General features: G+C 39.9%; 1 protein-coding gene and 1 non-coding gene across 10 annotated transcripts in view; one reads left to right on the top strand and one right to left on the bottom strand.

Annotated features, from left to right (window-relative positions):
- The window catches only part of MAPKAP1 (MAPK associated protein 1), a 272,555-nt gene that overhangs the window by 129,526 nt on the left and 120,632 nt on the right, over positions 1-22,397 (top strand). For all 9 annotated transcript variants that reach the window (XM_042964083.1, XM_042964082.1, XM_042964086.1 and 6 more), the window contains one exon: positions 8,157-8,329. In XM_042964083.1, the coding sequence (XP_042820017.1) occupies positions 8,157-8,329 (173 nt within the window). The remainder of the gene's footprint in view (positions 1-8,156; positions 8,330-22,397) is intronic.
- LOC122233360 lies at positions 13,553-13,693 on the bottom strand. Its single transcript, XR_006210910.1, has one exon. It is a non-coding gene; the product is annotated as a U4 spliceosomal RNA (small nuclear RNA).

The raw sequence follows: 22,397 nt of genomic DNA, 5'->3' as shown, positions 1-22,397 counted from the left end.
TTGTTTTTAATTTACGTCCAAATTAGTTAGCATATAGTGCAACAATGATTTCAGGAGTAGATTCCTTAATGCCCCTTACCCATGTAGCCTATTCCCCCTCCCACAACCCCTCCAGTTCTCCATATTTAAGAGTCTCTTATGTTTTGTCCCCCTCCCTGTTTTTATATTATTTTTGTTTCCCTTCCCTTATGTTCATCTGTTTCACCTCTTAAAGTCCTCATATGGGTGAAGTCATATGATACTTGTCTTTCTCTGACTAATTTCGCTTAGCATAATACCCTCCAGTCCCATCCACGTAGTTGCAAATGGCAAGATTTCATTCTTTTTGATTGCCGAGTAATACTCCATTGTATATATGTACCACATCTTCTTTATCCATTCATCTATCGATGGACATATGGGCTCTTTCCATTCTTTGGCTATTGTCGATAGTGCTGCTATAAACATGCGGGTGCATGTGTCCCTTCGAAACAGCACACCTGTATCCCGTGGAGAAATGCCTAGTAGTGCAATTGCTGGGTCGTAGGGTAGTTCTATTTTTAATTTTTTGAGGAACCTCCATACTGTTTTCCAGAGTGGCTGCACCAGCTTGCATTCCCCCCACATTTTTTTTTTTTAAATCTAAGAGGCCTTTGCCAACCCCTTTTAGTCCGGTTTGCTCCTGAGCTCCCACAACAGCCTGTACTTCTCTTCCTTAAAGCTTTTATCACCTAGTACAATGTAGACCCTTCAGCAGACTGTGAGTTTGATGAGGGTCTATCTGCATTGAGTCTCTCTTGATTTTGTCTTCAGAGCCCAGCATGGTGTCTATGGGTGTTGGTTGCATGCATGAGTGACTGAGAGGATGGTGCTAGCCCAGTTTTCCTTATCTCTGTGTTGACCCCTTCTTTGTGCTCTAATTATGCCTCCCTTTTTCCAGTTCTGTATTGTGGAACACGTTAAATTGCCTTGCAGTGAAACTGTATGATACGATCTTTGTTTATTGCTAGTTGCTGTTTAATAGTTAGATGTTAGGTCTATGGAATATTGCTTGCCTTGATGTGTGATGAATACTCTTAATCCTTTGGTCACCTTATTTTTTTTATAAGTTAATTACTTTCTATTATGTTGATGGATTGTTTTATGTTTTAGATGATTCCCTCTAAATATTGCAACACGGGAACTATTAGGTAGAGCTAACTGCCACCACCTTGAGTTTTTTCAGAAGAGGCTCCTTATTAAAAAATACATATTTTCAGGGTTTGTGCAAGGCACTTTTTGCCGTCATCAGTGCCTCAAGATGGAATTAGAAGATTAAAAAGATAAAGTGCTTCATTCATTTAATAAGTATCTACCATATTTATTCTCATGGTTTCCCCACACTCGCTATTTCACCGTGAAATAAAGACGATAAAGGGATTCATAGGAGCACCATGTCACTCTTTGCCCTGCAGTCGACCGACAGCAGCCACGGTCTCTGGAGCCTCAGTCCCCTAACACTTCTCCTCGGGCCGCTCCTCAGATTCACTGCTTTTGTAGGAGACATCTTCAGGCCGCACTTCCCCACTTTCCGTGTGTTTGTGAGAAGGGCGGGGCGGGCAGACTTATGGGGGTGCGATTCAAGTCTTGGGGAGTAGGGAGTGATTAAATTGAGAACTTTAGAGAGAGAAGTCATTGGTGTTTAAAGTGGGGGCTTTGGAGTCAGACAGGAGTGTGAGTTCTGCTCATCCACCTTGGTTGTGGGAGCTTGAGCAGATGACTTCTGAGCCTTAGTTTTCTCGTCTGTCATATTAGGGTAATGATAGAATTCTACCTCTTAGACAGAATTAATTGAGATGATTTAGGCAAACATTTACCAGAGCTTATTTAACAGTTGGCTCTAAATAAATGCTAGCTCTTGGAATAATAATAAGTATTATTATTAGGACTCCTTACAGCATCCATCTTTGTCCTCATGTGACTGTGTAATAGGTCTGAGTAATAGAAAGGAGTCTGATCTAAAAACTTAGGTCTTTCTGACACATTGCTCTGCATTTCTGAAGCACTTTCCAGTTTGTGAGACACATTCACATTTCTCATGCCAGGATTCCTTATGGCGCTTCAGCTCCAGTTCTTCAGAAGGAGGAGAAGGAATAAACCAGTTTGGGCTGTTGGTTTGAAAAGGAGGTTGAGGAGAGAAAGAAGAAGGCAATAAGCCCACTCCAGAAAGATGCCATTGTTTGAATTTTAACCTTTTGACTGCCTGACAAGATCAAAACACTTGCTCTTTAGAGACAACTTAGCTAGTCATTGGAATTATTATTTCCCAGCTGAAAAACACACGTGCGTGTGTGCGTGCATGCGTGTATGAGTGAGAGAGAGAGAGAGAGAGTCAGAGAGAAAGAACATTATTGTAAGAGAATTACTTTTTTTAAATTTGCCTTATGACAGAGACAAGACTAAAAAAAAAAAAATCAGTGGATCTAATGGTAGATTCTAGGTTAGAAGTGAAATTTCTCTAAAAGTTTTAAAACAGATTTTATGTATTTCCTCACATAAAGGTTCCTATCTTTCTTATTTTTTTCACCCTAGAGTCGTAGTGTTAAAGATGGAAATACTTGATTGCTCAAGTACTTGCATCTCCACCCACTACCAGGAAACAGACCCATAGAGGAGGGGCAAGATGGATGCATGGAGGAAACTAACATTTATTGTGTTACTGCCATGTTGTCCTGGTAGGCATTTGAATCATCCATGCATTCGTTCTGTAGTTCAACAGATTTTTTTTGGAGAGGTGTCTGTGCACCTGCACGGTGCTAGCCATTGTGTATAGAGCGGTAAACAAAGCAGACGTGATTGTGACTGCTGTCATGGAAGGAAGGTCAGAGGCTAGTGAGGAAGGCATACACTGAAGGTGCCCATAAGCAAATGTGTAATATCAAATTGTTAAGTGCTGTGAAGGAAATGAACAGGATATGTGTGAAAGAAGAACTGTGAAAGGGACTTCTAATAACAATAATAATAATCCTTAAAGGAGTCCTCTGATAGGTATGTCCTATCCTTATCATCATTTTAACATAGGAGGAAATGGAAGAACAGAGAGATTAAGTAACCTGCCCAAAGCCACACTTTGAGGAATCATTGATCATGAGAAAGAGCCTTCTAGATATAGTGAATATAGTGAATAGCACTTCTGTGGCCTTGAAAGTGGGAGAAACAGGTACACACGCGCACGCAGCACATCTTGAAGGCCAGTGTAGCTGAACTGTGATAATCAGGCAGGAGAACAACAGTAGATGATGTTGGAGAGGTAGGCAGGGGTCAGAACATGCAGTGCTTTGTTAGATACTACGGGAAATTTGGATTATTTCCGAAGTATCATGGGAACCACTCATTGAAGGAATTTAAGCAGAAGTGTGATATCAAATTTGAGTTTGAAAAAAACCCCCAAAACTCTAGCTTGTATGTCAAGAACAAATCGAAGTAGGCAAGAGTACATGAGGTCCGGAATCCATTAGAACAGTCCAGGGGAAACCTAATGGTATTTTGGTGGCAGTGGAGATGGAGAATTTTTTGAAATACATATTTTTCAATTTTTAAAATTGAATTAAAACTCATTACATAGAACTTACTATTTTAATGATTTTAAAGTGTATAATTTTGTGGTTTTCAGTATATTTGCAACGTTATACAGCTATCACCACTAATTCTGGAACATTTCCATCACCTCAAAAAGAAATTTCATACTTGTCAGTTTCCCATATCCCCCCACCCCCACCCAACGTCCTGGCAACCACTAATCTTTTTATTTACGTAGATTTGTCTGTTCTGGACATTCCATATAAGTGAGTTCATACAATAGATGACCTTTTATGCCTGGCTTCTTTCTCTTAGAAAAATGTTTTCAAGCTTCATCCATGTAGTAGCATGTGCCAATACTTCATTCCATTTTATGGCTGAGTAATATTTCATTGTATACATTTCGTTTGTCCATTCATCAGTTGGTGGACATTTGCATTGTTTCCTTTTTTTTTTTTAAGATTATTTGTTTATTTTGAGAGAGAGAGAGAGAGCACAAGCAGAGCAGGGGCAGAGAGGAGAAAAAGAATCCCAAACAGGCTCTTTACCATCAGAGTAGAGCCCAATGTGGGGCTCGAACCCACAAACCACGAGACCATGACCTGAGCCGAGATCAAGAGTCAGGCGCTTAACTGACTGAGCCACCCAGGCGCCCCTCCATCTTTTTTAATGTTTATTTATTTTGAGAGAGAGAGCAGAGGAGGGGCAGAGAGAGAGGGAGAGAGAGAATCTGAAGCAGGCTCCATGTTATCAGCACAGTGCCTGATCTGGGGCTCAATCTCATGAACTATGACATTGTGACCTGAGCTGAAATCAAGAGTTGGACGCTTGGGGCGCCTGGGTGGCTCAGTCGGTTAAGCGTCCGACTTTAGCTCAGGTCATGATCTCGCGGTTCGTGAGCTCAAGCCCCGCATCGGGCTCTGTGCTGACAGCTCAGAGCCTGGAGCCTGCTTCAGATTCTGTGTCTCCCTCTCTCTCTGCTCCTCCCCTGCTCACGCTCTGTCTCTCTCTCTCTCCCCTTCAAAAATAAATTTTAAAAAACCATCAAAAAATTAAAAATAAATAAAAATAAAAAAAAAAAGAGTTGGACGCTTAACCGACTAAGCCACCTAGACACCCGTTTCCATCCTTTGGCTGTTATCAATAGTGCTGCTATGTACATTTATGTATGTTTTTATGTGAACATGTTATCAGTTCTCTTTAAGTACACTTAGGAATGGAATTGCTGAGTCATATGGTAACTTTACGTTTAAGTTTTGAGAAACTGACAAACTATTTTTCCACAATGGCTACATCATTTTACAGCTCCACCAACAATATATGAGGGTTCCAACTTGTTCATATCCTTGCTAGCTTTTCTAATTCCTGCTATGAAAAAAATATATATAGAACCATCCTAATGTGAAGTGGTATCTCATTGTGATTTTGATTTGCATTTCCGTAACGAATAATGAAGTTGAACAGTTTTTCATGTGCTTATTGGCCATTTTCATATTTTCTTTGGAGAAATGTCTATTTAAATTCTTTGCCATTTTAAAGATCGGATGGCTTGTCTTTTTATTGCTTAGTTGTAAGAATTATTTATATATTCTGGATGCTAAATTTTTGTCAGATATATGATTTGCAAATATTTTCTCCCATTCTGTGGGTTGTCTTTTTGCTTTCTTAGTAGTGTCCTTTGAGGCATGCAAGTTTTTAATTTTTATAAAGTCCTGTTTATTTCATTTGTTGCTTTTGGTGTCATATTAAAGAAATCATTACCTAATCCAAGGACATGAAGAATTTACACCTATGTTTCCTTCTAAAAATTTTACAGTTTTAGCCTTAAATTTAAAGCTTTGATCCATTTTGAGTTAATATTTGTAGATGGTGTGAGGTAGAGGTCTAAATTCTTTTTTAAAAATATTTTTGTTTTTTATTTTAGAGCACGAGCAGGAGAGAGGGGCAGAGGGAGAGGGAGAAAGAATCTTAAGCAGGCTCCAGGCACAGCACAGAGCCCGACATGGGACTCAGTCCCATGACCCTGGGATCATGACCTGAACTAAAATCAAGAGTCAGATGCTCAACCAACTGAGCCACCCAGGCGCCCCTAAATTCATTCTTTTGTATGTGGCTGTCCAGTTACTCCATTTGCTGAAGACTTTTTTCTCTTTTGAAATATATTTTGCAGTAGCCACTAGAACATGTAAGGGAGTAGAAGGCAGGAGGAAGAAAGAAGAATCAAGATTACTGATATAAGGAGCTGTGTTAGTGGTGGTAGCATTTACTGAAATGAGGGAGAGTGTTGTTATTTGGAGTAGGATGGAGTGAGGGATAGTGAGAAGTTCAGATTTGAACTTAAGTTTAACTTGTCTGTGATACTTTTCTGCCTATGGTATAGACAGTTTGATGTATGAATTTGGTTCTAGGGAGAAGTTTGAGGTGGAGATAAGGTTTGAGTGTCAAGAGGATATAGATTGTTTTATAGCTCTGGGACTGTGAGAACACTTAAGGAAGAAATATACAGAAAGACAGACACGAGAGAGCCCAAACTAGAGGCCAGAGAATGCTAACAAATAGAGTCTAGAGGTGAAGGAATCTGCAAAGGAGACTGAAAATCAGAGACCAGAGAGGACTGAAAAAAACCAAGAGTGTAGGTCATGGAAGCAAAGAAAGGGAGAGGCTGATCGTGTAGGAGAAGGTGAAAAAGTAAGTGAAGGATAAAGTCCTTGTGAAAGTGAGAGCCAAAGGGACACAGAGCATAAGTAGAGAGATTGCCCTTTAATGAGATGAGTGACACTCCAGTGTAGGGAGTACGTGTTGTTAAATCCAGGTAAGTTTGTCAATTTATTGAGGGGACGATAAGAGTTCCTTTCTGAAAGCTCTTATTTTCTTAATGAAGAATAACATTTGTCTCTGTTGGCAGTACATGAGCGAGGCATAGGTGCTGCGGTCAAGGCAGGCTCATGAGAAGTAGGAAGGGGGAAGGAAAAGTATGCAGTGGTGGTCTTGGCATTAGGTGCACGTTGGATCAGGAGATGTCATAGGCTTGTTGTACAATGTTGAATGCCTGTTTGAGGTTTATCATAATGAGCTTAAGGTCAAATCAGTCTGTGCAGTTACATGATTTTTCTCCAGCAGTGTTTAGCTGGGGAATGCAGAGAGTTAGGTTCACCAAGGTTGGCATTCTGCCAGTTGAATCCCATGGAGGAAGAGAGTGTTAAAACTGCATTTACAAAGGAATGCTTACAATGGTTGATCAAGTAATCTGGAGGGTGGTGTGGGGAAATAAGGGTGACATCATTTATAGTGGTGGATCAGTAGATTGTAGGTTGAAGAATTTGGGGACTAAAGTGAGATGAAAGTATATTAAAGTATATTCAGTGAATAGACCTTCTAATTTGAGATTTTGGAGTTGGTACAGATCTTTGGTGTACCCACGGCCATAAGTGATTGAAGGTGGAGTGGATGAAAAGGCATGGGATGACATAGTCTAGGGATTAAGACACTTGGATATTACATGGATTGCTCCTTTAGATGGAATTGCCAAGAATAATGATAGGTGTTGGGGTGGGACACAGACTCTTTGGCGAGGGAGGAGCATTTCTGGATGGTCAAGGGAGGAGCATTTCTGGATGGTTGGTGGATAATAGAAACAAAAAAGGGTGGAGAGAGGATAGTGTAGTCGGGAGGTCTTGGGTCTCCAAGGAATAGGGATTTTTGCCAGAAAGAAATAATAATTAGGGAGTAGCAGGGATAAGAATATGTACTCAGCCTCCTGGCCTTGAGGATTTGGGGGTTAAAAAAGAAAAATGTGGAACAGTCTTCTGGACAGCAGAGGAAGCAGTGTCCTTAATGACCAGCAGGTTTTAATTAAGACAAAGAAGTGAAGGGAGTATTTTTTTTAAAGAAGTGGTTCATGGAAGTTTGCTGGTTAGTGTAGGAATTCCACAGGAGAGTGGAAGTTTCAGGAGGGAGAAAGGGTAAGTGTGTTGGAGGGATTGAGGATATACAGAGTAGCGTGGGTGTACTAGTTAGGACAATAATGGAAGACCAGGGACCCTTGAACCTCAGTGCAGGTGACTGAAATAAACAGGAGTACTGCATAAGGGAATTAGGCCCTTCACCCCCACCCATCTCTGAGAAGGCAAGCCCTTGGTTCCCGTGCTGCGGGCCTAAAGGCTTCTTCTTCACAGAGCAGTATGGCAGCTGCCCATGCCGCTTATCCCAAAGTCTCAAGGAGTGATGTGGCAGTTTTCAGCTGAGGTCAGGGCCTAATGGTGACTTGTCCAGGGTCACAGTGAGTAACTAGCAAAGCACATCTCCTGACAACCAAACATCAGGTCTGCTTACCACTCTTAATTTGTTTATTTTGGTTTTAGTCGTCACTTACCATACTGCAGGCAGAGCTGGGTCTCTTAGACCATCAGAAAATGAAAATTAAAGGGGGGGAAAAAACTCCTTAGAACTAGACAGTGTTTCCCCTCTGGAACCATTTCAGGCTCTCAGGCAGGTCTGTGCCAAAAGGATGAGAAATGGCTGTGCTGCACACAGGCCCTGGCGAGCAGTCATTGCGGCCCAGTAGGGTCTGTGCGACCGTGACCGTGTGCGTTACTCTCATGCATGTGTTCTGTCCACAGGGTCATGTCGGCACAACAGCAACCAAGAAGATCGACGTCTACCTCCCCCTGCACTCGAGCCAGGACAGACTTCTGCCAATGACTGTGGTGACAATGGCCAGCGCCAGGGTGCAGGACCTGATCGGGCTCATCTGCTGGCAGTACACAAGTGAAGGACGGGAGCCGAAGCTCAAGTAATCCTTCCTCTTTTTGGCTGCTCTAGTTTCTGGCTGTCTCCGGGCCACCCATGCTGCATTCTGGGCCCGGTCAGTCTTTCTAGGCATTGGCCTGGAAGCCAGACATCCACACGGATCCAGGTCAGGTTGCTCACCAGATCTTGGGCCTGGGTATCCCAGGCTTATCTCAGAGAATCCGCGTACAGAATAGGCTAATAAGTTTGTGAATCCAGACATGAGACAATATATTTTAGCAGTTTCCAAACCCTTTTATGATGCTTGCTGATAAAAGTTGCATGGGAGGCAGTAGGAGGGAACTAATATTTGTTGAACCCCTACCATGATTTGGGCAGTAATGCTAAACCTCTGCACGCCTGATTTCTCATTTAATTCTCCTGGCTCTCTGTGAGGTGAGCAGTGTGATCCTTATTCTGCAGAGGAGGAAACTCTGAATCAGAGAATTGATATTTGCTTAAGTTCACGCCATTGGGACATGGCAGAGTCCAGATTTGACTCCCGTTCTGTTTGATGCTAAGGTTTTTGCATTATTTCCTTTAGGTCTGAATTATAGTTTTCCTTGTTGTTAGTCAGTGGTACAGTTTTTCTCTCAATCACTAAGCTCTATTCATGATTAAACAATTATATGAAAAATGTAATGCTTCAAAGTAGAATTTCTACCTGCATATCATGTAAGGTGCTTTGCTGCATCGGTTCCCCCATACTTGAATATCTTATCTGACAGCCATCCTCTTCTGTTTGCTGTGCTCTCTTCAGCAGTAGGATTTACAATACAGCAAAATGTAGTGGATGCCTTCATTTTGGAAATGGATTCTCATGGAGACTTTCTCTTCTCTTAGAATGGTCCAGTCTGTGGTCAGTTGCTTGGTTGCTTTTTCTTCTTGAAATACATTACATTTGCACTTAGAATTATTTTTTCAAGTTCTCATTGACATTGCCTCCACTTTGCCTGAATACACTGTGAATATAATGTTTACTGCTCCTGTGGCAATAGAAAGCCTTTTCGACCACCTAGGCTCAAAAAAAGGCTTGACCAAGGCTGAGCTATAGTGTTACCCTTTTTTCAGCATGAAGTGTAAACAAAAAAGTACAGAAAGGAGTCGAAGTGCTGGTGACTTCACACATGTTGTCTGAGTTAATGAAGAGATTGCTTAGTGCAGGCACTGAGACCAAGAGACACAAAGGATTGCCTAGGGTCACACAACTAGTAAGGAACAAGAGTCAGGATTTAATTGTGACATACATGTTACAGATGAGGAAACTAAAACTTAGAGAGGCTAAGTCACTTTCCTAAATCACACAGTAAGTGGTAGAACTGGCATTAAGCCCTAGGGATCCCTGGCTTCAGAGCCCTGGCTCTTCACTATTACATTATACCCACTGTGACTGTGTTGCGTTCCTACTTACTGCAGGCACAGTGCTAGATCTTGACATCCAGAAACGAAAAAGGCAGTTCATGCCATTAGAGAGCTTACTACCTAAGGTAGATAAGCAAGAGGAATACAGTACAGTACGTGTAAAATCAGCTTCTGTGAGAATGTCTGATCCCATATTTGAGAATGAGAATGGAGTCATGAAGAGCTACCTTGATTATACATCTAAGCTGAAACTTGAAGGAGTAGGGAAAGTGATGCAGAGGGGTTGAGAGGAGGGTGTTCTAAAACAGAGGGAAACGCATGGACTTCTGTTATGATGATCCTTCACATTCAGGCTTTAAATTCTGAATTCTGTTCCAAATACATAGCAATGAGAAGTGAAGTATGTTACTGACGTACCTGTAGTTGAATAACAAGATAAACATCCTGGTAGGCTAAAAATGGAACCAGGTATGGAAATAGGCAGCATGTGCAGGGAGTTGATTCTTTTAGGATGGTACTTCCCAAAAAACATGTTGTGATTATTTTCAGGCTTTGGGGTAGCTAGGCAGGGCCTGGGGTGGTTGGAGCCCCAGCTGGCATTTCTGGGTAGGGAAGAGTCTCATCCATCTACCCATGTACCATACTCATACTGTTATTTGCAAAGTATGCCGTGATGTCAGAAAAGAGTAGGAAACACTGCTTGAGGGTATGGAGACCAGAGGAACTTTGTGCCTGGATAGGGATCAGAGGAAGTCTCACTGCTAGAACCTGGGAGCTGGGATGGGACTGTCCCACTTATGAAAAGAAACTGAACAAAGCTGACTGAGTCTGTGACTTGTTTAAAGTGTGTTTCTGGGGTGGTAGGGGAATAGAGAGAGCAGTGCTGCTGGGACCTGGCCATGACATGACTGGGTTTATGATCTCCCTGGTGGTGTTTGCAAGGGATAGGGAACCCTGAGCTGCTGGTATAAGACCTGGTTGTATGGTGGAGGCCTCTGCTTGGACGGGGATGGAAGACGGTGGCAATAACTGTAAAAACAGGGAGGCAGGGAGAAGGAGGGAGAGAGAGAAAGAGAGAAACTGTTCCTATTCAAGAGGAGCTAGCAAATTAAAATTCTCAAACGAGTATAACTACTAAGAAAGACAATAATTAGGAGATGAATTCACTCCCAACAGAATATAGTAAAGCAGTCTGCAAATTAACTTCAAATAAATATGTTTAAAATCATCAAAGAGATGAAGGAATAACATCCGTGGTAAATTCCTAGGAAATGGTGAAACAAAACTAAGCAGATGAGAATTAACCAGTTAGAAGAGAACCGATTAAAGGTACTGGAAGTATAAAATGTGGTTTTTAAAGTAACAACAAAAGAGTATATGGGATAAACTCTAGACTGGACACAGTTAAGAGGGACTGAGATGAAAGATACTACCAGTAAATTCAACCTAGGACGTAACACTAACACACAGAGATAAGGAGACACAGAGAATGGAAGACGAGTAAGTTAAGAGACGTGGAGCAAAGATGGAGAGCCTCCCACTTGTGAGGCAGAGAATGGAAGGAATCTCAAGAAACAAGATCTGAAGAGAGAATGCCAGAGTATTTCCTAGAACTGGAGGCCGATACAAACTAGTCTTCATATTAAAAGCACATACAAATGAAATGGATGAAGGTTAGCCTTTACAGCAAATTATGCTGGAGCAATGGGACATCCATACACCAAAAAAATTCAACCTAAATCTCATATACCTTGTAAAAAATTGATTCAAAAATGAATTGAGAATGAAATGTAAAACTTTAAACTTTTAGAAGAAAGAACAGAAGACCTTTGGAACCAAGAGCTAAATGAAGAGTTCTTATATATGCTACTGAAAGCAGGATCCATAGTAGAAAACAAAATGTTAATTAGGCTACATTAGAATTAAGAACTTTCCCTTCACAGGAGCATCTGTGTGGCTCAGTTGGTTAAGTGCCAGGTCATGATCTGGCAGTTCGTGAGTTTGAGCCCCACATTCGGCTCTGTGCTGACAGCTCAGAAACTGGAGCCTGCTTTGATTCTGTGCCTCCTTTCTCTGTGTCTGTGCCTCCCCTACTCGCTCTCTGACTCTCTCTGTCAAAAACAAACGTTAAAAACAAACAAAAAAAGAACTTTCCCTTTACAAAAGATCCTTACTTTCTTTTTCCACTCCAGAAGCTGTCAGACAGCCATTCTGCCTTCTCCTTTCCCATGGGCCTAGAGTCTTCAGCTTTACCTGGCCAAGGGAGACAAAGCATGGTGGTGAGGTGGGGAGATGGGCCTGTTGCACAAGGAGTCAAAACAGTAGAATTTAGGGCAAAAACACATCAATAGGGATATTTTGGTAAACTACATAATGAAAAAAAGGAATAGCCCCACCAAGATAACATAATGCTTCTGACTGCATATGCACCTAGCAGTATAGTACCAAAATATTTTAAGGGAATTGTAAAGTGACATTGAGTGATCCATAGTCAAAATGTGAAATTTTGATGCATTCCTACCAAAAACTGATAAAGAGATGAAAAATAAGCGAGGATTAAGGAAGATTCAAACAATTTAATTAGCAATTCCAAACCCCCAAAGTAGAGATTATCTCTTGTACTAGTTTGTAAGCCTCTGAAATTGAATAAATCTTATTAATATTTATATTCCTGAGGTATCCAGCATGTTCACGGTTTTTAATAGTTGCTCTGTAAGTGTATTGTGAATTGCAAAGTTACATTGATTCTGAAGAAACCATTGATCCTTTGAAATTTTTTGCAATCCTCATGTAACAGTGGATTTCACAGTTTTGTTTGGTATAAGACAATCTATAAAGTAAATCCCTGGAATCTCTTCCTATCAGGCAGTACAGTACAAGGTATTTTCTTCCTGACCTATTTGTACTTAAAGTGTTAGAATAGATCCTTCTTTGATCTTTTCCAGTGGGTTGGCCCCGCAAAGAGCTCTTCATTCACAGGGGGCCAAATTGCTAGATGCATGGTTTCAGTCTGGTTGTTAAGAAAACAGTTTATTTAGAAATACTGCTCTCCTGTTTCTGTGCCTTGAAAACTATCAATAGTAGTAGGCTTTGGCCCCAGGGAAGGAATGGAGAATTTGGCTAGAATTTTTGACCTCCTTTACTCTTCTACCTGTTAACTCTTGAGCAAGATGGAATGTGGTACTTTAGCTAATTTCCTGCTTTTTTTCATACCCTGATTTTAGGAAAAAACATTTGTAAGAAATGAACTGAAATCATTTCAGTCTCTAGGTAGTTGAATTTTTATACTTTGTTGTGTAGATTCATGTTTATTGAATTTTCATCAGGAAACGTGGCCTGTAAAATTTCTGCTTAGAAATTTATTTGTTTATTTATTTATGGGGGCTTACTATACAATAAACTTTCATAAATATTTTGTGGATTCTGGAAACATCCTCTGTAGGTTATAGAATTCATTATATTCTTATTAAAATGATATATTTAATTACTATTACATTCTTATATTTTTGACTATTTGGTCTATGGATGATTAAGAGAAATGAATTAATGTTTCCATTTTCTTGTTGTTTTTGTCAGTTTCCCCTATGATTTCAACAGTTTCCACTTTACATATTGCAGCGCACAAAAATGTTCGTGCATTTCATATCTTTATTGTGAGTTGTACTTTTTTCAATATAAAACAGCCCTCTTTGTTTCATGAATTGTGTGTCCTGCCCTTTTCTTTGCTTTATTTCAGTAATAGGAGCTTTTCCACCTCCTGTTCTTCGCGTTTTTCTAATCTGTCTTTGTTCAGCCTATTACCTTTGCCTTTTTGTTTTAGATATGTTGAATAATTTTGTGAGGTTTTTCTTTTTTAAACCTGCCTAAATCACTGTCTTTTTTTTTTTTTTTTAAGATTTTATTCTTAAGTGATCTCCACACCCAACGTGGGACTTGAACTCTAAATTAGCAATAATCGCGCCTCGGATAAACCTCATTGGCTACAATACTGCCACTGCGCAAAGCTGAACTCTCAACCTCAAGTTCAAGAGTCACTGACTGAGCCAGCCAGGCGCCCCTAAATCATTGTCTTTTTTATAGGGGAGTTTCTCTTACTAAACATTTTTTTAATATAAAATTTATTGTCCAATTGGTTTCCATACAACACCCAGTGCTCATCCCAACAGGTGCCCTCCTCAATACCCATAATCCATCCTCCCCTCCCTCCCACCCCCCCATCAACCCTCAGTTTGTTCTCAGTTTTTAAGAGTCTCTTATGGTTTGTCTCCCTCCCTCTCTAACCTTTTGTTTTTTTCTTTTTTCCCTTCCCTCCCCCATGGTCTTCTGTTAAGTTTCTCAGGATCCACATAGGAGTGAAAACATGTGGTATCTGTCTTTCTCTGTATGACTTATTTCACTTAGCATAACACTCTCCGGTTCTATCCACGTTGCTACAAAAGGCCACATTTCATTCTTTCTCATTGCCATGTAGTATTCCATTGTGCATACGAACCACAATTTCTTTATCCATTCATCAGTTGATGGACATTTAGGCTCTTTCCATAATTTTGCTATTGTTGAAAGTGCTGCTAAAAACATTGGGGTACAAGTACCCCTATGCATCAGCACTCCTGTATCCCTTGGGTAAATTCCTAGCAGTGCTATTGCTGGATCGTGGGTAGATCTATTTTTAATTTTTTGAGGAATCTCCACACTGTTTTCCAGGGTGGCTGCACCAGTTTGCGTTCCCAGCGACAGTGCAAGAGGGTTCCCGTTTCTCCACATCCTCTCCAGCATCTATGGTCTCCTGATTTGTTCATTTTAGCTACTCTGACTGGCGTGAGTGTGGTTTTGATTTGTATTTCCCTAATGAGGAGCGATGTTGAACATCTTTTCGTGTGCCTGTTGGCCATCTGGATGTCTTCTTTAGAGAAGCGTCTATTCATGTTTTCTGCCCATTTCTTCACTGGATTATTTGTTTTTCGGGTTTTGGATACTAGCCCTTTGTCCAATATGTCATTTGCAAATATCTTTTCCCATTCCGTCGGTTGCCTTTTAGTTTTATTGATTGTTTCCTTTGCAGTGCAGAAGGTTTTTATCTTCATGAGGTCCCAATAGTTCATTTTTGCTTTTAATTCCCTTGCCTTTGGAAATGTGTCAAGTAAGAAATTGCTGCGGCTGAGGTCACAGAGGTTTTTTCCTGCATTCTCCTCTAGGGTTTTGATGGATTCCTGTCTCACATTCAGGTCCTTTATCCATTTTGAGTTTATTTTTGTGAATGGTGTAAGAAAGTGGTCTAGTTTCAACCTTCTGCATGTTGCTGTCCAGTTCTCCCAGCACCATTTGTTAAAGAGACTGTCTTTTTTCCATTGGATATTCTTCCCTGCTTTGTCAAAGATTAGTTGGCCATACTTTTGTGGGTGCAATTCTGGAGTCTCTATTCTATTCCATTGGTCTATGTGTCTGTTTTTGTGCCAATACCATGCTGTCTTGATGATTACAAGTTTGTAGTAGAGGCTAACGTCTGGGCTTGTGATGCCTCCTGCTTTGGTCTTCTTCAATATTACTTTGGCTATTCAGGGGTCTTTTGTGGTTCCATACACATTTTAGGATTGCTTGTTCTAGCTTCGAGAAGAATGTTGGTGCAATTTTGATTGGGATTGCATTGAATGTGTAGATTGCTTTGGGTAGTATTGACATTTTAACAATATTTATTCTCCCAATCCATGAGCACGGAATGTTTTTCCATTTCTTTATATCTTCTTCAATTTCCTTCATAAGCTTTCTATAGTTTTCATCATACAGATCTTTTACATCTTTGGTTAGGTTTATTCCTAGGTATTTTATGCTTCTTGGTGCAATTGTGAATGGGATCAGTTTCTTTATTTGTCTTTCTGTTGCTTCATTTCTCTTACTAAATTTTATCTTCACTGTTGATGTGTTAGTTTCTTTTTTTTTTTAATTAAAAAAAAATTTTTTTTTTTAACATTTATTTATTTTTGAGACAGAGAGAGAGCATGAACGGGGGAGGGTCAGAGAGAGAGGGAGAGACAGAATCCGAAACAGGCTCCAGGCTCTGAGCTGTCAGCACAGAGCCCGACGCGGGGCTCGAACTCACGGACCGCGAGATCGTGACCTGAGCCGAAGTCGGACGCTTAACCGACTGAGCCACCCAGGCGCCCCTAGTTTCATGTTAGTCAACTTGTTTTAAGCTTGTTTTTTTAATGCTTTCTTTGTTGTTGTTCTCTGTTTTTATTTATTTAAAATTCTGAAGTCAGTTACCCATAAGATTTTTAAAACATTTTTTATATTTATTTATTTATTTTTAAATGTTTATTTTTGAGAGAGATAGAGATAGAGCACGAGTTGGAGAGGGGCAGAGAGACAGGGAGACACAGAATCCAAAGCAGGCTCCAGGGTCTGAGCTGTCATCACAGGGCCCAACATGGGGCCCAAACCAGCAGACCACGAGGTCATGACCTGAGCTGAAGTCAGACACTTAACTGACTGAACCACCAAGGCACCCCAAAACATTTTTTAAATAGGCTTTTTTGTTTTAATTTTTTTTATATTTATTTATTTTTGAGAGAGAGAGAGAGAGAGAGACAGAGCACGAGCAGGGGAGGGGCAGAGAGAGAGAGAGGAAGACACAGAATCTGAAGGAGTCTCCAGGCTCCCAGCTGTCAGCACAGAGCCTGTTGCGGGGCTCGAACCCACAAATGGTGAGATCAGGACCTGAGCCGAAGTCAGATGCCCAACCAACTGAGCCACCCAAGCGCCCCATAAATAGGCTTTATTTTTTAGAGTGGTTTTAGGTTTATGGAAAAACTGCACAGGAAGTTCAGAGTTGCTACACATCTCATTCATGACACTTGTTTTCCCCTGTTATTAACACCTTGCATTGGTGGAGTACATTTGTTAACAATTGATGAACCAATATTGATACATTATTATTAACTAAAGACAATAGTTTACATATTAGGGTTCACTCTTTGTGTTGTTCAGTTTTTGTTTTTGTTTTTGTTTTTTTAGTTTATTTATTTGTAATCTCTATACCCAGTGTGGAGCTCAAACTCACAACCATGAGATCAAGAGTCTCCCACTCTCCTGACTTAGCCAGCCAGGCTCTGATGATTGCATCATCGCTAATTGTTTCACTGCCCTAAAAATGCCCCCATGCTCCACCTTTGCATTCTTCCCTGTTCACCTTTAGCAACCACTTATCATTTTATTGTGCCTACCATTTTGCATTTTCCAGAATGTCAGGTGGTTGGAATCCTACTATACGTAGCCTTTTTGGACTGTTGTTTTCCCTTAGCAATATGTATTTAAGGTATTTAAGGTTCCTTCATGTCTTCTTGTGGCTTGATAGTTCATCTCTTTGTATTGCTGAATAATATTCCATGGCATGAATGTACCATAGTTTGTTTTTCCATTCACCTGTTGAAGGACAGCTTGGTTGCTTCCAATCTTTATAGTAAATCTGCTATAAACATTTATGGCAGGTTTTCATGTAGACGTTAAGTTTTCAGTTCATTTTACGAATACCTAAGAGTGCAGTTGCTGGATTGTATGATAAGCCTTTGTTTATTAAATAGCTTTCTAAGAAGCTGTCCAAATGTCTTCCAAAGGGTTATACCATTTGACATTTCCATCATCAACACATGAGAGTTCCTTTTGCTACAAATCCTTTCCAGCATTTGGTTTTGTAAACGTTTTGGATTTTAGCTATTTTACTAGGTGTCCAGTGGTATCCCATTTTTGTTTTAATTTGCAGTTCCCTAAGGAAGTGGTCTTGAGCATTTTTTCACATGCTTTTTGACACCTATCTGTATTCTTTGGTGAGCTGTCTGTTCAGGTGTTTGGTCAGTTTTTTTGTTTTTGTTTTTGTTTTTAATTTATATCCAAGTTAGTTAGTATATAGTGCAACAGTGATTTCAGGAGCAGATTCCTTAATGCCCCTTACCCATTTAGCCCACCCCCCCCCCCCACAACCACTCTAGTAACCCTGTTTGTTCTCCATATTTAAGAGTCTCTTATGTTTTTCCCCCCTCCCTATTTTTATTTTTGCTTCCCTTCCCTTGTGTTCATCTGTTCTGTACCTTACAGTCCTTATATGAGTGAAGTCATATGATATATGTCTTTCTCTGACTAATTTCGCTTAGCATAATAATACCCTCTAGTTTCACGTAGTTGCAAATGGCAAGATTTCATTCTTTTTGATTGCCGAGTAATACTGCATTATATATATATAATGGAGTATTTTATATATATATACATATATATAAATATATATACATATATATATAATGGAGCATTACACACACACACACACCACATCTTCTTTATTCATTCATCCATTGATGGACATTTGGTCTCTTTCTATACTTTGGCCATTGTCAATAGTGCTGCTATAAACATTGGGGTGCGTGTGCCCCTTTGAAACAGCATTCCTGTATCCCTTGGATAAATACCTAGTAGTGCAATTGTTGGGTCGTAGGGTAGTTCTATTTTTAATTTTTTGAGGAACCTCCATACTGTTTTCCAGAGTGGCTGCACCAGTTTGCATTCCCACCAGCAGTGCCGAAGAGATCCTCTTTCTCTGCATCCTCGCCAACATCTGTTGTTGCCTGAGTTGTTCATGTTAGCCATTCTGACAGGTGTGAGGTGGTATTTCATTGTGGTTTTGATTTGTATTTCCCTGATGATGAGTGATGTTGAGCATTTTTTCATGTGTCGGTTGGCCATCTGGATGTCTTCTTTGAAGAAGTGTCTATTCATGTCTTCTGCCTATTTCTTCAATGGATTATTTGTTTTTTGGGTGTTGAGTTTGATAAGTTCTTTATAGATTTTGGATACTAACCCTCTATCTGATATGTCGTTTGCAAATATCTTCTCCCATTCCGTCAGTTGCCTTTTAGTTTTACTGATTGTTTCCTTCTCTGTGCAGAAGCTTTTTATTTTGATGAGGTCCTAATAGTTCATTTCTGCTTTTGTTTCCCTTGCCTCTGGAGACTGGTGAGTAAGAATTGCTGCGGCCAAGATCAAAGAGGTTTTTGCCGCTTTCTCCTCGGGGATTTTGATGGCTTCCTGTCTTACCTTGAGGTCTTTCATCCATTTTGAGCTTATTTTTGTGTATGGTGTAAGAAAGTGGTCCAGGTTCATTCTTCTGCATGTCGCTGTCCAGTTTTCCCAGCACCACTTGCTGAAGAGACTGTCTTTATTCCATCGGATCTTCTTTCCTGCTTTGTCAAAGATTAGTTGCCCATACGTTTGTGGGTCCATTTCTGGGTTCTCTATTCTGTTCCACTGATCTGAGTGTCTGTTTTTGTGCCATGGCCAATTTTTTAATCAGGTGGTTTTCTTACTGATTTTTTTTAGAGTTCTTTGTCTATTTATCAGATATGTGTTTTGTAGGGATTTTTTTCCCCAATCGGTGGCTTATCATTTCATTTTCTTAACAGCATCAACTCCAACTTACCAGTTTTTTCTTTCATAGATTGTGTTTTGGTGTTGTGTCTAAAAAGTAATCACCAAATGCAGGGTTATCTAGATTTTCCTGTATGTTATCCTCTAGAAGTTTTATGTGGTTTTTGCTTTACGTTTAGGCCTGTGATCCATTTTGAGTTAATTTTTGTTAAAGGTGTAAGGTCTGTGTCTAGATTTAATCATTTTTGCATGTGAATACCCACTTGAAAAGATTATCCTTTCTCCATTCCTTTTGCTGCTTTGCTCCCAAAGCCTTTGCTCCTTTGTCAAATATCAGTTGACTATATTAATGTAGATCTATTTTTGACATATAAAATTTTTTTAAACATTCCTTTTTAATTTATATTTAATCGGAATCAAGAGTGAAACAGTATCTTTTGAGTAACACCCATTCGTGAAAGAGAGAGAAATAAAATTCAGTGAGATTTTATCCTGTCAAGAACCTGAGGTGGGAGGTATATACTGCTCTTTGCACAGAACCACATTTACTCTACTTCATAGTTAATTTAAGGGATTTTTTTAAGGGTAATTTTGACTAGCCCCAATTTTGTGCAGAGACTGTAGTCATATGTTCTGACTCTGTGGTACACAAGAATGGCTGTTCTTTGCCTTCTTCTGTTCAGCTGTCCCTTTAACATTCAACGTATTTCACTGGTCTCTTATTTACTGTTGCTCTTTATCAGCTACTGACAGGTGAGCTACTAAAAGCCTGAAGAGTTTTGCGACAGTCCAGAAGCTGGAGTAGTATACCTTTGAGATTATTGCGTTGCTCAGGGAGTGGAAGTGTCTGGCAATAGAGCAGTGCTGTCCAAAAGAAATATAATGCAATCACCTCACACCTGTTAGAATGGCTATCATCAAAAAGACCAGATATAACAAGTGTTGGCGAGGATGTGGAGAAAAGAAAACCCTTGTGCGCTGTTGCTAGCAAGGTGAAGAGGTGCAGCCACAATGGAAAGCAATATGGAGGATCCTCAAAAAATGAAAACTAGAACTACCATGTGCTCTAGTAATTCCCCTTCTGGGATCTTGAAGAGATATCTACACTCCCTTGTTCATTGCGACACTGTTCACAATAGTTAAGATATGGAAGCAACCTGAATGTCTGTCTATGGATGAAAAGATAAGATAAAGAAATCCTGCCGTCTGCAACAACATGGATTGACCTTGAGAGCGTTATGCTGAAAGAGATAAATCAGAGAAAGACAAATACCGCATGATGTCACATATATATGGACTCTAAAACTGAACTCACAGAAACAGAGATTAGAATGGTGGTTACCACGGACTGGGGGATGGGGGAAGGGTGGGAAATACTGGTCAAAAACTACAAACTTCCAGTTAGAAAATGAATAAGCGTTGGAGATCTAATGTACAGCATTGCAATTATAGTTAATAATACTATTTTATATACTTGAAAATTGCTAAGAGAGTAGACCATTAGTATTCTTTTCACAAAAAAGAAATGGTAACTATGTGATGTGTTGGAGGTGTTAGCTAACTAACCCTACTTGGTGGTAATTGTTTTATAATAAGTATATCAAATACACGTATTTTACAAATTGATTACCAGGAATAAACTTTCACGATGTTATATTTCAGTTATATCTCAATAAAGCTAGAAAAAATACATAAAGCAAGCTGCAAATGTGAGCCATATTTACAATTTGAAATTCTCTAATAACCACATTTTTAAAAGTTTCCAAAAGATGGGTGAAATTTATTTCCCTAATAATTATTATAATTTAAGTAATTTTTATAATTTTCATGGGTTATATTTTCTTTAACCCATTGTATCTAACATATTATTATTTCGACATGTTATTGACAAAATTAAGGAGATTTTTAATGTTCTTTTTGGTCATAAGTTTTAAAAATTCAGTGTTTCTTTGCTATATACAGTCAGTTCAGACTAGCCATAGTTCATGTGCTCGCTGGCTACATGTTGGAGAGTGCAGCTGTGGAGTATACCAAGACGCGGTGGAGTTCACTGGGTTTGCTTCATTCTGACATACCCTCAGCTTCTCAGAGCCCTTGGGAAACTGGGGTTTTGTAGATCGATCATTGAAGTTTATTTCATTCATTGTCACACTTTATTTTAATAATTTTTCATAGAGATTCTCTAAAATGTGTTAATATTTCCCCGTCTTCTTTTTTTTTTTAAACGTTTATTTATTTTTGAGACAGAGGGAGACAGAGCATGAACGGGGGAGGGTCAGAGAGAGAGAGGGAGACACAGAATCTGAAACAGGCTCCAGGCTCCGAGCTGTCAGCACAGAGCCTGACGCGGGGCTTGAACTCACGAACCGCGAGATCGTGACCTGAGCCGAAGTCGGACGCTTAACCGACTGAGCCACCCAGGCGCCCCTTTCCCCGTCTTCTTAATCAGAGTATAACATCGTGGGATCCAAAGCTGTAGTCTGTGTTTGAATTCTGGCATTAACACTTATCATCAGCGTGGTCTTGGATGGATTGATTACTTCAGTCCTATGTACTCTAGTTATCTTGTGTGGAAAATGAGGATAAAAGCTTCTTAACAGGGTAGTTAGGAAAATAAAATGAGAAAATACATGGCAAGTGCTCAGGAAATGTTTATTTCTGTTGCTGTCAAATACTGTAACTACAGCCAGCTACTGCTACAACCAATACTGGTAGTAGTTCAGCAACAGTAGTATAACTTAGCTCTTTCTTAATGATTCAGAGAAATGCACTATGCTGTGATACAGTGGTGCCCTTGTGGGCTTATGTAAGCGTATAAGAATATTTGACCTTCCATTATGTTTTCTGACAACTTTGCAATTTGAATTCTTTATATTTCCCCATTTTTGCATCTACATGACCACTTCTGTCTGCTCTCCTCCCGTTTGTAGGTTGCTGCTTCTAATTTATATTCCTTAGAGTCATCATCGAGAGGCACTTACCTAGATAATACAGCCTCAGAGAGGCCCTTCCCATTCTGACCCTCAGCTGTGATCCCATGCATCCTACAGATCACATTCTTTAACTGGCAGCTTCTTGACACTGATACCCTGTCTGCTTTTGCTGTTTCTTCAATCAGAAATGCCTTTCTCACTCTTCTCCTCTTGATATCCAGCTTAATCTTGAAGCCTTCCGTTCTTTGTTATTCCTTCATTCAGCAAATATTTATGATGGAGTTTCAGGCCTTAGGTATTGAGGATAAAATGAAGAACAAGAGAAATGTGATCGCTGCACTCAAAAAATGTGCAGTTTGATGGGGAAGA

This window comes from Panthera tigris, chromosome D4, assembly GCF_018350195.1.
Source record: "Panthera tigris isolate Pti1 chromosome D4, P.tigris_Pti1_mat1.1, whole genome shotgun sequence".
NCBI lineage: Eukaryota > Metazoa > Chordata > Mammalia > Carnivora > Felidae > Panthera > Panthera tigris.
This window is presented reverse-complemented; position numbering and strand designations above follow the sequence as displayed.